The following is a 12,956-nucleotide window of genomic DNA, read 5'->3' on the forward strand; positions in this document are numbered from 1 at the left end:
TTGCATCGCGTATGCGCGAACAACAAACCACGGCAACATGTTGCAAGCTATTGAGGAAATGGCCCAGTTTGAGCGACGCACAAGCGACAAAGCGACACGTGTGGCTTATCGTGTCGCCTATCTGTTGTTCGCAAGCAACGCTTGCTAATAGACTGAAGGCACCATGTCGCTTGTCACTTAGTTGGGAACTCCCCGTGTAGCGCGTCGCTTCGGTCTCAGCACCCTTCATTTAAGGAGCTTTCCGACCGAAGTAACAAGTAGCACGCGAATACACCATATGAACGTGTCGTTTGCTGTTTGGACCCTCATGTGCAATGAATTCTATTTTATTATTTTTTATTTGATATATTTTATTTTACTTCGCGTTTTGTGCCTCTTGGCTAATTTGCGAAGATGGGGATGGGTGATGAAATGATGAAATTGATGAATGGACATTCACAAACAACAATGCCCGAGCGGGATTCGAACCCGGGACCCTTGGCGTCGCAGCACGATGTGCTAACCACTCAGCCACAGGGTCCGGCTGCTATTTTACAGTCTGGAAGTGTGTGTCACTAGTGTGACAGTGTGAACATCCCGTGTCGCTTGTCCCATTGGTTTGAAAGTTGCCTTACACTCATGTCGATGGCACTAAGAAAGTTTTGTGGGATTCCCCTTGTCGTTTCATGCAATCATCATTATCATCATCGCCGCGATTAGTTTAAAACGGAAGAAAAGAGAGTAAATATCAAAAATACAAATGCTTCAGTGTGTATATCTTTAAAAGAAATGATAATGATGATAATAATAATGAACCTAATTCATACACAAAAATTTAGTTGCCAAGAACATTCCACGCGTATTTTTTCTCCCGTATTATTAACGAAAGTATGACGATAACAGGACGTGGTCGACTGTCTAGAATGTTCGTTAATATCTTCGCGACCACTGTACCAAATATCATAGCAATTATCACATTCATAGAAATGCTTCATGTAAAAGAATCAGACGTTGCAGCGAAAACTCCATTTACTTCCATTATAAGCAGTCGAACACCAAGCACTGGGATCAACACCAGCGCCTCTAGCGGATCATTTTCGAGTGGAACCACCACAGAGCGCAGAACCATGCCGTTTTCCACACTACGTTATTCTAGGCGCTGTAGTGCTGGGTTGAGATGACGTCAGCGGCTCACTTCTTGATTGGAGGCTTCGGACCTTTTGACTCGCTCCCAAGCGGCAAATGCAGATCACACAGAGATGTTACGAAAATAATCTCACTCTATCAAATTCAATCATGTTTCATGAAGCATTTTTTTAGAGAAACTGCAGAACAGAAAATATTAATCGATAGAAAAGTAGAAAGTGAATCTCAAGATTAGTAGAAAACTTCCATTAACTGAATGTTCCATTGATTAAGTCACAGAAATGTGGATGATGCCAAGAAAATTCACTAACAACACTTACTTTAAACCCTCCACGCTCCAATTTATTTTACCTACCGCGTCACATCGATGTTTTGTGAAACTGTGCTGCCCTCTCGTGCATATATTGATAAATACTTATGTAGTTGTTATTGTTAACGATATGAAATGTTTATAAGCACTTTCCCACGGAGGTCATTTCTTTGTTTCAAATTATTTGAAAATGGAGTAACAATTATTTTACTTTCCACGTAAAAAGCACAATGAAAAAGAATGAAAAAATCACCACTTGTTTTCCAGAAAAGCAAGTGTCCCTTGCCCCACGTTGGATACACCATGCGTCCAAGTTGTGCTGAATTTTTAAAAAGGAAGAAAAGACAAATACATATACTAAGACCCATTTTTTTCTTAAAGTATGTAGTTTTCATTATTTCTATATACCTAATACAGTAGAAAATAATTTGTTTCTTGAAACGAGGAGCGCACAATTGAAGGTTGTGAGATGGAAGGAGTTATGCTCTACAACCTTTTAGTTATAGGTACAACTGCTTTAAAGAGGTGAAGATCTGGATGGCCTGGAAAGTTAGGCCCAATCCCCCAAAATTACTTCATCAAGAGGCTGGAGGGACAGGCATTGAGCGTTTTATCGCATTTTGTAGAATGTCACTTTAATCAATCAAGTCATGCTTGTGAGAGATGAGGAAGAGTTTTATTTACACCCAGGTGAAGCTCCTCCCCGTGGTGTGGTTTGATGAAACTCTATTGACTGGGTGGATCGGTCGAAGATGTAGATCTGACCGCCTGCGTTCACCAGATTCCAGCAACTGAACTTTTCTTTTTAAATACATGGAAGTTAATGCAGCCAAATAACATTCATTATTGTTGTTATTCCGTTAGTTCATTATCCTCGGCAGTGCCAGATGCAGATAGATCATCAGTTCGAAAACCTACGGTAACTTAAAATATTTTTCCATTTGCCTTCTTTAATTTTGATTGTAAAAAGTACAAGTATCTTATTAAGCATTGTCCTTGTATTTAATCATAGCATATTTACATTTTATAGGGACACCCTGTATTATCATTTTTTGGTTAAATTTTAAGCATATTCTGGAATTGAGAGAAGCAATACTAGATAGCGCAGTACTGCTTCCATATTACGTTTGTTAAATTTTACGTTCAAAATTAGAGATTTCAGATATAAGATAATAATTTTAATTGCTTTATTACTTGCAATAATAATTTATTAAGTGCAACTACATTTAAATCGGCACAAATTTAATTAACATTAACTTCAAGGGATTTGCTTTTGTTATCAATTGGCGCTTTGGTATTTACAAAATATTTTTAGAAGTGCAAGACAAGATTGGACTTATAACCTTCTTGTAATACATGTCTTGTACTACTGTTAATAATAGGCTGCATGGTAGAAAGTAGGCTAGTTAATTAATCAGCCTAGCTTTTGCGTCTATTTAGGGGAGCAGGAAAGTATTAAATTATCTCAATTTCTCACACAACGAGTCGCCAGATGCTTGGGCTTGCCTAGTGTACGGGACCTCCCCGATGGCGTAGTGGTAACGTCGTCGGCTTGTAATCAAGGTGTCCCTAGTTCGATATGCGGTAGAGGCATATAGTGGTTCGGATTCCATTTTAAACTGTAGGTTCAGTCCCAATTAGCCTTACGTGCATTAAGTGGACGTAAAACAACAAGTTAATCAATCAATTGCCCTGATAATCAAGATTTACGTTAATAGTTTACATTTTTATAGAACTTCGGAAGATTTTCAAGGATATAATGTTATATTAATTACACAAACCTTTCTGGCCTTCAAATAATAGGAAAATATCTTGCAATTAATTTTTGAAGGTGCAATTAATATCAAGATTATGAGTTTTTTAATTGCTAAGAATCTTTTCGCAATAAAGCCGTGTTAACCTTTTCTTAAAAGGATTAAGTTGTTAATTAGTTAAACCTTTTTCATATTTGAAAAATTCCAGAAATTAACATCTTGTTGAGAGATTTCAGTATTAAGTTCACCCTTTACATTTAATTTTAAGCTATTTCACCCTTATTTAGGGACCACATATTATTGTTTAATTAACAGAATATTTCATTCTTGGCAACCTCTTATAAAGTGCTGTAAAATACCTGAATGATAAAGCATATGAACCTGTAATACCATATCATGGAAAGAAGGCTTAATGGTGTTGTAATATTGTACTAGTTGATGTGAATAAGTACAACACATGCATATTTATTATTTGAGTGATTTTGTTCGAAAATTTCAATAGAAATAAAAATATACTATTAGTAGCTGTTCTATTAATTATTAGTGTACTATGTCAACTCTTTGCATCGGATAATTACTACATAAATATTGTGCTCTTCAATTTTCTCAAAAAATTGAATCGAAACTTGCCTTAGAGTAATCTAGAGGTCCTGCGATGTCGCCAAGATCTGTGCACTGTGGTATATCAGGTATATTGACGTTACTAGGGTAATATGACCCTTTAAGAGAGCATAGAATTTTCAATCTGTAATACGAAAGGTTTATTTAGTTTCACAGTTTTTCGTGTACGTACAAACTATAGATAGATTCTAAAATAGCTTCAGTAAATTCTCAGTACATACGTCTGAGTGTGAAAACGACCGTATTCATGAGGTAAAAACGTTGGTGGTTCGAAGATAGTAAAAGCATGTAATGCTGATATGATTATGGATTATATTCACTAATGGTAAACTGATTAATAATTACATTATTATTATTATTATTATTATTATTATTATTATTAAAGAGTTTGGAATTAATATTTCATATCTCACATACCCTGTCCCACCTAACTGTGGAGCAAGGCCGCGCATAACGCCAGAGAAGCGAAGGAAATCGAGTGGCCAGAGCGAAGCAGTACACGCTGCTGGGAAGGTTGGTAACCACAGTCGCTTTCCCCCCTCCACGCAATCCCTGTCCCTCTCACGTCTTCATTGGTGGAACCGTCTCGCGTCACTACTTGCGCAGAGACTTGTTTTCGTTTGCCTGCTCCACAGTTAGCTGGGACAGAGTATACGTACAGTGGGATCCATGAGTATTACCGTGCAAATTATCCTCGACTATTTTCATTAGTTTTCTCTTACGTATTTAAACGATGGATTTTCATGTATGCTGGAGCAGAAGTTGCCACCAGCTTGTCTTGAGTTTTTTTTTAATTCTTGAAGCTCTCATCGGGTCAAATGAAGTGCACGAACATGGTGATGGACAATTTGCACGGTAATACTCATGGATCCCACTGTACAGTCACCGACAATAAAAATGGGACACCTAGATCCTGAAATACTCGCTTCATGCCCTGCAAAGCGTTATGCTTGTTGCCTAACTCCTACGGCGGTGGTAGAAGTTGCCATTGATAATATGCTATTAAAATTCACTCATCCTGTGGAGTTAGGCAAAACGCACAACACAACGCCTTGCAGGGAAGCGAGTATTTCAGGATCTAGATGTCCCACTTTTATTGGCCGTGACTGTACATTAATTATATTAATAATTACAATAGTATTATTCATTATGTTCATTTATATTTTTATTTTGAAATTCTTCAAATTATGTATCAAACTATATACACTGCCTTTGTATTATTTGTTTTTGAAAATTTATGAGTTATTACCATTTTCCAGTTTATTTTTTGACATAATTAATGCTTATACAGTTATTATGAAGATATGAATAATATAAAATGATTGGACATAAAGAATATAAGACGATTCATTAAGTTTGTGGACAACTTCTGAACTATGTTTCCAAATGTTTTTCAAGTATTATGGTGACGTGATGAAATGTTGATGCGATTATTCAATTCAGTTTTTGTGACCATTTTGTACTTTTGGAGTGGAATCGTGTGCGTATTTTCTGTAGAGGGGAAAAAACATGACTGATGCATATTTTTAAGAACACGATAATCTGTGTTAATGTTTTTGGATAACTTGCGTTCTGCTTTTCTTATAAATGTCAATGTTAACATTATTTGAGTGACGTGAGCGTGTAGAAGTACACGGGCATTCCCTACATATATTAGTATTTTGCTGACGTTACGTCAGTAGTTTTTTCTAATTTTCTGGTAAACTGTTGCATTAGGAAAAGTCCTCACTGCAGAATTTATTGATTCAGGAACTTCAGGGCACATGAGCCTAACTGATTTTCGTGCAGCTTACGTTTGATTTTGATTTTCAATTTTTGATTTATTGATAAATTGATTTGGTTAATTTTACTTCGCATTTCTGCCACTTTTCGGTAATCGCGAAGATGAAGATGAGGGATGATGTGATGAAATTGATGAATGGACACAAGGAACACCCATGCCCGAGGTCGGTATTCGAACCCGGGACCTCTGGCGTCTTAGCACGGTTTGCTGGTACAATTTTTGAGGAAAGCTGTAGGTAGAAATACGACTTAAGAGGATATCAATTGAAAGTTTATGGAATTCTCTATTTCTATTAAAAAGAGCGTGGAATCCTTAGTTTTGATAAAGAAAGTTTTGTCAACAAAGTTTTGCCTTAAAAATAACTTTCAAATAAAGAAAGGAAAATTAAAATAGGATCGTCCATTCATAAGTTACAGGTTAAAACAGCATTTTCCAATATGACTGTTCCAATGCATAGAAGGATTGAAATCAAAAGTTAAGCATTACAAATAAACCAGTTTCATATTTTCACGTTATAAAATGCCTACGGACTACATAAGTCCCTTTCGGCTTATATACTAACATCTCGACCGTGTCATTTCTCCCATGCTCGCTCTCGTATTCTTGGATGTCAAAAGACTCGTCCAGCTTCCAATTCCTGCACACGGTGACTGCCGGAAAGGATATCTCCTCCGTTCCCAAAGGGTTGCTTGAAATGGACACAACATACGGAGATTCTTTCCACTTGCACCAAATCCTCCCTATGCAGTAGAAACACAGCACAAAGGATATCACTAGAAGTATTATCCAAAGCAACCTAGAAAGATATAGATCAAAGTCAGTGGCGTGCGGTGAGTTTTATCCTTGGCGAAGCAGCCACAGAAAATTTAAGAAAGTCAGGAAATTATTAAGGTCTTTCTTTCCTTCAAAACGATCTTTAACTATCGGCTATTTGAAGGTTAAAGGTGGCCCTTCTCTACCTTTGTAAACTCATCAGTTTTATCATGATAAAAATGCCCTTTGCTTTCAATGTTTGCAAAAGTTATTTTTCAGTTGATCATCTTCGTGCATTCTTCTGTCAAAAATCATAGTTCTGTGTTTCTACTGTGTACCAAAGCTTTTAACTATAATTTAAAAAAGTGCTTCGCCGATTTGCCTCAAAGCTGATAAACGGTACGGTAAGAAATCCCTACGGTAGATACAGCAGCAGAGTTCGGATTTGTATGTAATTACATATTCTATTCCCTTCTAGATACACATACATGCCTTGAAAACGAAAATGTCAACGTATGATATAATTGACATGATTTTGAATAAGTTTTATGTTACATATTTTTACATATTTGCCGGTATATTACATATTTCACATATTTTATATTTTACTATACATAAAACAACATATTTCGGTATTTGTTTCCCCATTTTGATCCTTTTCCCCATATTTTCGATCTCTGAAACATAATGAAGAAAATTTGTACCTCATGTGATGTCATATATTCAAATCAATGAGATGCATAGTGCTTACTGTCACCTAAAATTGACTGCCAAGTCGAAAGACAGGCTGAAGACAAAAAAGAAATTACTGGAATCGTTATTAATCCCCCCCCCCCAATCAGGTTACATATTTTCGTTTCGCTTTTATGTTTAGGCAAAGCACCTAGAAACTTGACATCGGTGGGCAAGAAAGCTACTTTCCTGTACGTAGCGATTTACACAATATGTTCCCTTGAACAAGAAGTACAAAAGTAGCTATGTATTTTCGTTCGATTGTTCTTTCTGTGGAAGTTTTTTTTTCTACAATTTGTTACGAGAGTTACGAAGAGCTCTCTTACATATTTACATATTCTACAATAACACGTTGCTGTGCTTTTTTGAGTTTATAAATTTGATACAAATTTTTAATTTGAATGTCCTTAAAACTATGTTGAATATGTTCAAATATAATAAATATCTAGAGAAATTCTTGAAATTGCTTGGATACTCGATTATTATTATTATTATTTTATTCTTTGATATTGCATATTTAACTACATATCCTATTGATAATACATATTTAGCTATATATTTCATCAATTATTGTTACATATTTTGTACTTTGATATTAAATAAAAATCCGGGGTCTACTTATTATGTACTGTGACTCAGTGGCGGTGATTAGGGGTGAGGGGGGCAGTTGCCCCCAGTTTTCGCCACTTTTTCCCCCGCACTATGCTAAATCATATCTACAAAGGGAAATATACTGTCTTTGCTCCCCTACTTCTGGCACCCCCCCCCCCCCCCCCGGTTTTGGTGCCCAATCACCGCCACTGCTGCGACTGCATTTTAGTCCCTGCCGAAATGAAGCTGGACTGTTGTTGAAAGGTTCAAGGTCACCTACTCCCATTTTCATGTCCTGTTTCCCCTTGGGAAAAATATACATACAGTTAATTTGTCAAGACGCCACAAGATGGTGCTGAGTGTTATCATCTCGAAAACGAACGAACTGCGACTTGGAGGGGCTACAAGTCCATTCTTTCCGAATTATGGAAAATAATTACAGAAACATTCCGGGAAAAAAGGAAAGTATTTTGCAATTGCAATGCTGCGAAGCAGCGCCTGCTAGCCTTGCTGTACTGGAATACACGTGCAAGGTTTCTGTTGTTTAGTTTAAGAGACAAGCATATAACAGCGGATGTATGCTACTTATGTACAGCGTGACCCGTAATGTACAGTACTTGTGGCTCATGTGTGTTGTGAATCTAATATTCCAAGTTGTTACCAACGCCATGTTTACTTATCATTCTAGACACAGCACAGACAAATGACGTCATGAATGACCGATCGCGGCCCGTTTTTTGTAAATTATCAGGCAGACTGGGTACTGTTACATTTTGACGGTAGAAGATTGTAAAATTTTGTAACTTCAAACAATAAATGCCTGGCTTTTGGAATACTGGAAATCAGAAATGGCTTTGAAAAAGGGCCGCAAAATAAAAATAATAAAATTTCAGAAATATTATTAACAGCTTTCTGTCATGCTCGATTAAAAAGTTACAACTAATGTTGTAAGAAAGATGTGAATTAAAATAGTGCAAAAATCTTGAAGTATTCTGCATGAAATTCGGTTAAAATCGTATTTTTTAAATATCATCTATCCTTTTAGTTCTGCTACTTCACATAGAAACCAACATATGGCAATTGACACAAATATGTTTACTCCAGCAACACAATAAAGTAAATAAGGTAATGTATAAAATACATTAGTAAAGGGTTCTTTTATCAGCTGCTGTTCAGTGTGATACATTAAAAATGCATCAAAGAAACCAAATTTTCACGTTTAAATTGGTGTACTTAAAAAAGTATCAACCTTGATTTGATGAACTTCGAGTTTTGTGCGTATGCTCTTACAGGACCACACGATGTTATATGGTGCTTGCCATTAATTTTGTAGGCTAAATGTGAGCCTGGCGTCGTACAGGCAATTCTCGTCCTCCAATATGAAAGCAGAAACATGGCACTGATTTAACAGGCCAACAGTGCATTCAGCCAATGATCCAAGCCATTGTTGGAGATCTGGAATTCGGTTTTGTTAACAACAATGCTTTCGTTGTCATGATTTTGCAATTATTATGGTTCTATGTGCCAACTTCAAAAGTGTTTCAATGAAGAAGTGAAGAAATTTACACTTTATGTAAGTTGCTTTTAAAATCTTTCTTTCCAGTCAATCTTGTTTCTGTTTTAAGTGATAATCCGTTCTCTTGCTAATCTTTCGTAGGTGTTACCTAACTTTCTAGCGTTCTTAAACCCGAAGGTTTATGGCTGCAGCAACACAAGCCTTTTCCATCTCTCCCTATCCTGGGCAAGATCAATTCAATCTTTTCCATCCTTACAGATTTCCTTTAGGCCCATCTCAACGTTGTCCCTCCATCTTCGTTTTGGCCTTCCTACAGGTCTCTTACCATCAGGTTTTCCAACAAGAATCCTGTAAATTCTCCTTTCCTCTCCCATTCGTGCCACATGGCCTGCCCACCTAAGTCTTATTGATTTAATTATTCTAATTCCAATAATATCTGAACATGAATGCAAATTGTGCAGTTCTAAATTATGTATCCTTCTCCACTCCACAGAACTAGAAATGCATCGAATCAAAGTGTGAATTTTTCGTGCATCAATTAGCACAGATAATTTGGTTTCTTTGGAATGATCCTGTGTGATGTTCTGAATCGATGCATTATTAGTACAGTCTGAGAAAAAAATACCTGGGCCACGGGACGTAGAATTTCGTAACGTCTTAAAGCCTGTTGTTTATGCAACCCAAATAACAAAATATTCGCTTAAGTTTGCCTGGTGATTCTGACTTCTCGGGAAGGATTGAGCTTTGATAGCATGAGTCACATGACTCGTGCCCCAGCCACAACAAACAGCTGGGTGCTACGATGCCTCCAGAAGAAAATTTCAGGAACTGGTTTCTTGACAAGAGCTACTCGTAAGGAAATACTATTCTATCAAGTGATATTAGAGTCATTGTCAAGAAGGTTCGCTGAAATGATGGTTCTCATCACAGACCACATGCCACACGTTAATTGTTTAAGTCTAGTTCATGCACTGGACCTACAGATTAAAATGGGATTCGAACCAAAGCCTCTCTACTTGGTATTGAATTCGGAAGCCTTTCATTACATGGCGAAGACGTTACTACTACGACATCAGAGAGGCAATGGAACCCCTTGAGAAAGAGATAAGCGAAAATTGCTACCTGACAAACCATATTTGCCCGTAAATTTTAAATATAAGACAATATTTTGTACTGACAGTTTCGAACCGTGGGAGAGGCATATATTTTTTTGTACCATCGTCCATTTCACGAGTTTATAATTCTTCCTCACCGACACGAGTAACGCGAGTAGTAGAAGAAAAGCGAAGTAAAATAACTGAAACAGAAATAAAAGGAAAAAGCGAAATAAATTTTATTCATAATATTCTGCAGTCACTTGAGTTGTATTCACGGGATGCTATCTTTAAAGAAAGCCGTGGTCTCTTCCTTGTCTCTTTCGCTTTCTTTGTGCTCTTGCTTCCCCCGTCACGATTGGTCTAAAACTAATTAATGCGACGTTAATTAAACAATCCAAACAACGAAACAATGCACAATCAACTGCACAAGACAACATTCCAAATGTTTTCGAATCGGAAAACAATTGAGATGCTGTAAAATGACTTAAGATGCAGTAATAAAGTGGGAATTCGGTACCGTATAGAATTAAATCGGTAGAGATGTTCGATTTGATTGGATGTTTGTTATTTAGATTTGCTATTCTTTCACTTTTGGCAAATAGCGACGATGAAGATGAGTGATGCTATGATGAAATTGATGAAGGGACACTTACCAAGGACACCCACGCCCAAGTCGAGATTCTAACCAGGGACCCATGGCATCGTAGCGCGCTGTGCTAACCACTCCTCCATGGAGTGGACATTATAGCATATTTTGTGTGCTCAATTGGGATCAATCAATGGAATGAATAGGCATATTATATGATTAATAAATTCATATCATAATACCACGTCATATTATTCGGCACGAAGTAACATCAGAGACATTCAATCTTGCATTTTTGCCTTTCAACTAATTCTTTGAATTCAGGTTAATCACAACAATAAGATAAATTATGAAGAAAATGATAGTGAATGTGGGATATTGACAGTTATTACGAATTTCCTGAGAGAAACAACATTAAGCAGGCTCGGTGGTCAAGCTCATTAAGTGATTGACATTCGATATCGTCGCCAAAGTTCCCGGTTTTGAGTACCGTCCTTGTCGGGGGTGTTTGACTATTTCGTCATCAATTTCGTGTAATGGTCACTCGTCCTTATCGTCGCGATCATCGAACAGGGAATAAAAATTATAAAAATAAATACGATGGAAGAGTACTTATTTCATCTCTCACGAAATCTCCTACAAAACCGGAATATATAAAATACATGTATATTCATTCACATACATTTTCGATTTCTATATTTAACTAGTCGAGACCGAGAACGGGAGAGCAATTTTCAATTCGACAAACCGAGAGGTTTTCTGTTTGTCATTGGCTTTGTATTGGCAATTATTGTCATTATTCTTCCCCTGCAGGTAAACCATAACGATGAATTATGATGAAATGAAGCAGATAAAAGGGCAAGAACAAGAAAGTCATGCCTGTTCGGGACTCCAACCCAGAACCTTATGTAACGAGATTTGAAATTCTGGAGAAGGCGTCCGTGTTTCGCTTGGTTTTCTCTTTCCTCTACTTCTCTTATATTATCATACATGTATAATAAAAATGGATCTCATACGATATGTTGCGATTCATAATTGTGCTGGTTAGATGCTACAGATGTGAACTCCAACCTGCAATATATTATTCCCTTTTGTTTCGTATCTGGTTGAACATGAAATTTTCTTACACTGTGACAATTTCTTTCTTAGTTTTGGTTTGGTGCACAGATATGCTAATCTGGACTCGACCTTCAGTTTAAAGTGGGATACTAACCACTATGTGCATCCATCGTGTATCAAACCCGGGATCCACTGATTACAAGGCGACGACGTTATCACTACTCCATCGAGGAGGCCCCATGACAAAATGTTATTCACTCGATCTCTACCATAATTTATTTCAGCATTTACATTTTCGTTTTCTTCTTCTTTTTTCCTTTTGTTAACTACTCTTATACAACTCTTTTTGCGTCTTCGAATTTCTTCTTGTTTCAGGAAAAAATAATACATGCAGGCTCTATAAAAATCCCCCGTTCAAATAGATAAAACGTTCACTCTCGAGAACTAATTTACATGTTTATCACTAACGTAACCTGTAACGTCCCCGGCTGTCAGCCTGGTTTGTAACTTTATAAATTATTAAGGTTGTATTTTCATTAGTTGATTTTGTGGTGGCATTTCTGCTCTGTATGTTAATTAATACCCTAAGTTGGTAATTTTGGCTGTTTTCAATATATCTTAAGCACCGAGTTCATATGTATGCCAGTAGAGGCGCCTCGGTAGTAGTTATTACTGTGCGCAGCTGTTCAGCGCAACCATAGTAAATCTAAGTAGTTCCTAGAATCGCCACATGCTTACGCTGCGATCGGGGCTCCCAATGCTATAAAAGAAGCCTGAGTGTGGCTCTAGTATCAGTTGGTTTGTGGACACTGACTGGAGCACATCGAGGGCTGGCTCCTCAGCTTAGGCTGAGAGGTCCACCTCCAGCCCCTACAGCCTGGTCTGAACCCGGTTAAGACTGAGGAGAGGTATCCGAACCTTGGTTCGACCCCAGCCTCGTGCTGAGGAACAAGGTACCCGAGCCTTAGTTGGCTCGTCCCTAAGTCTTTAACTGAGCGGTAGGTAATCGAACCAGATTCGATCCCGGCT

At 37.4% G+C, this 12,956-nt stretch overlaps 1 protein-coding gene across 3 annotated transcripts in view; it reads right to left on the reverse strand.

The window, feature by feature from the left end:
* The window catches only part of LOC145990330 (pickpocket protein 28-like), a 104,412-nt gene that overhangs the window by 12,469 nt on the left and 78,987 nt on the right, over positions 1 to 12,956 (reverse strand). For all 3 annotated transcript variants that reach the window (XM_083126021.1, XM_083126022.1, XM_083126023.1), the window contains exons 4-5: positions 6,156 to 6,389; positions 3,820 to 3,934 (exon numbers count right to left, since the gene is read on the reverse strand). In XM_083126021.1, the coding sequence (XP_082982147.1) occupies positions 3,820 to 3,934; positions 6,156 to 6,389 (349 nt within the window). The remainder of the gene's footprint in view (positions 1 to 3,819; positions 3,935 to 6,155; positions 6,390 to 12,956) is intronic.

The sequence above is a fragment of the Lepisma saccharinum genome, chromosome 7 (assembly GCF_977018435.1).
Source record: "Lepisma saccharinum chromosome 7, izLepSacc3.1, whole genome shotgun sequence".
In the NCBI taxonomy this organism is placed as follows: Eukaryota; Metazoa; Arthropoda; class Insecta; order Zygentoma; family Lepismatidae; genus Lepisma; species Lepisma saccharinum.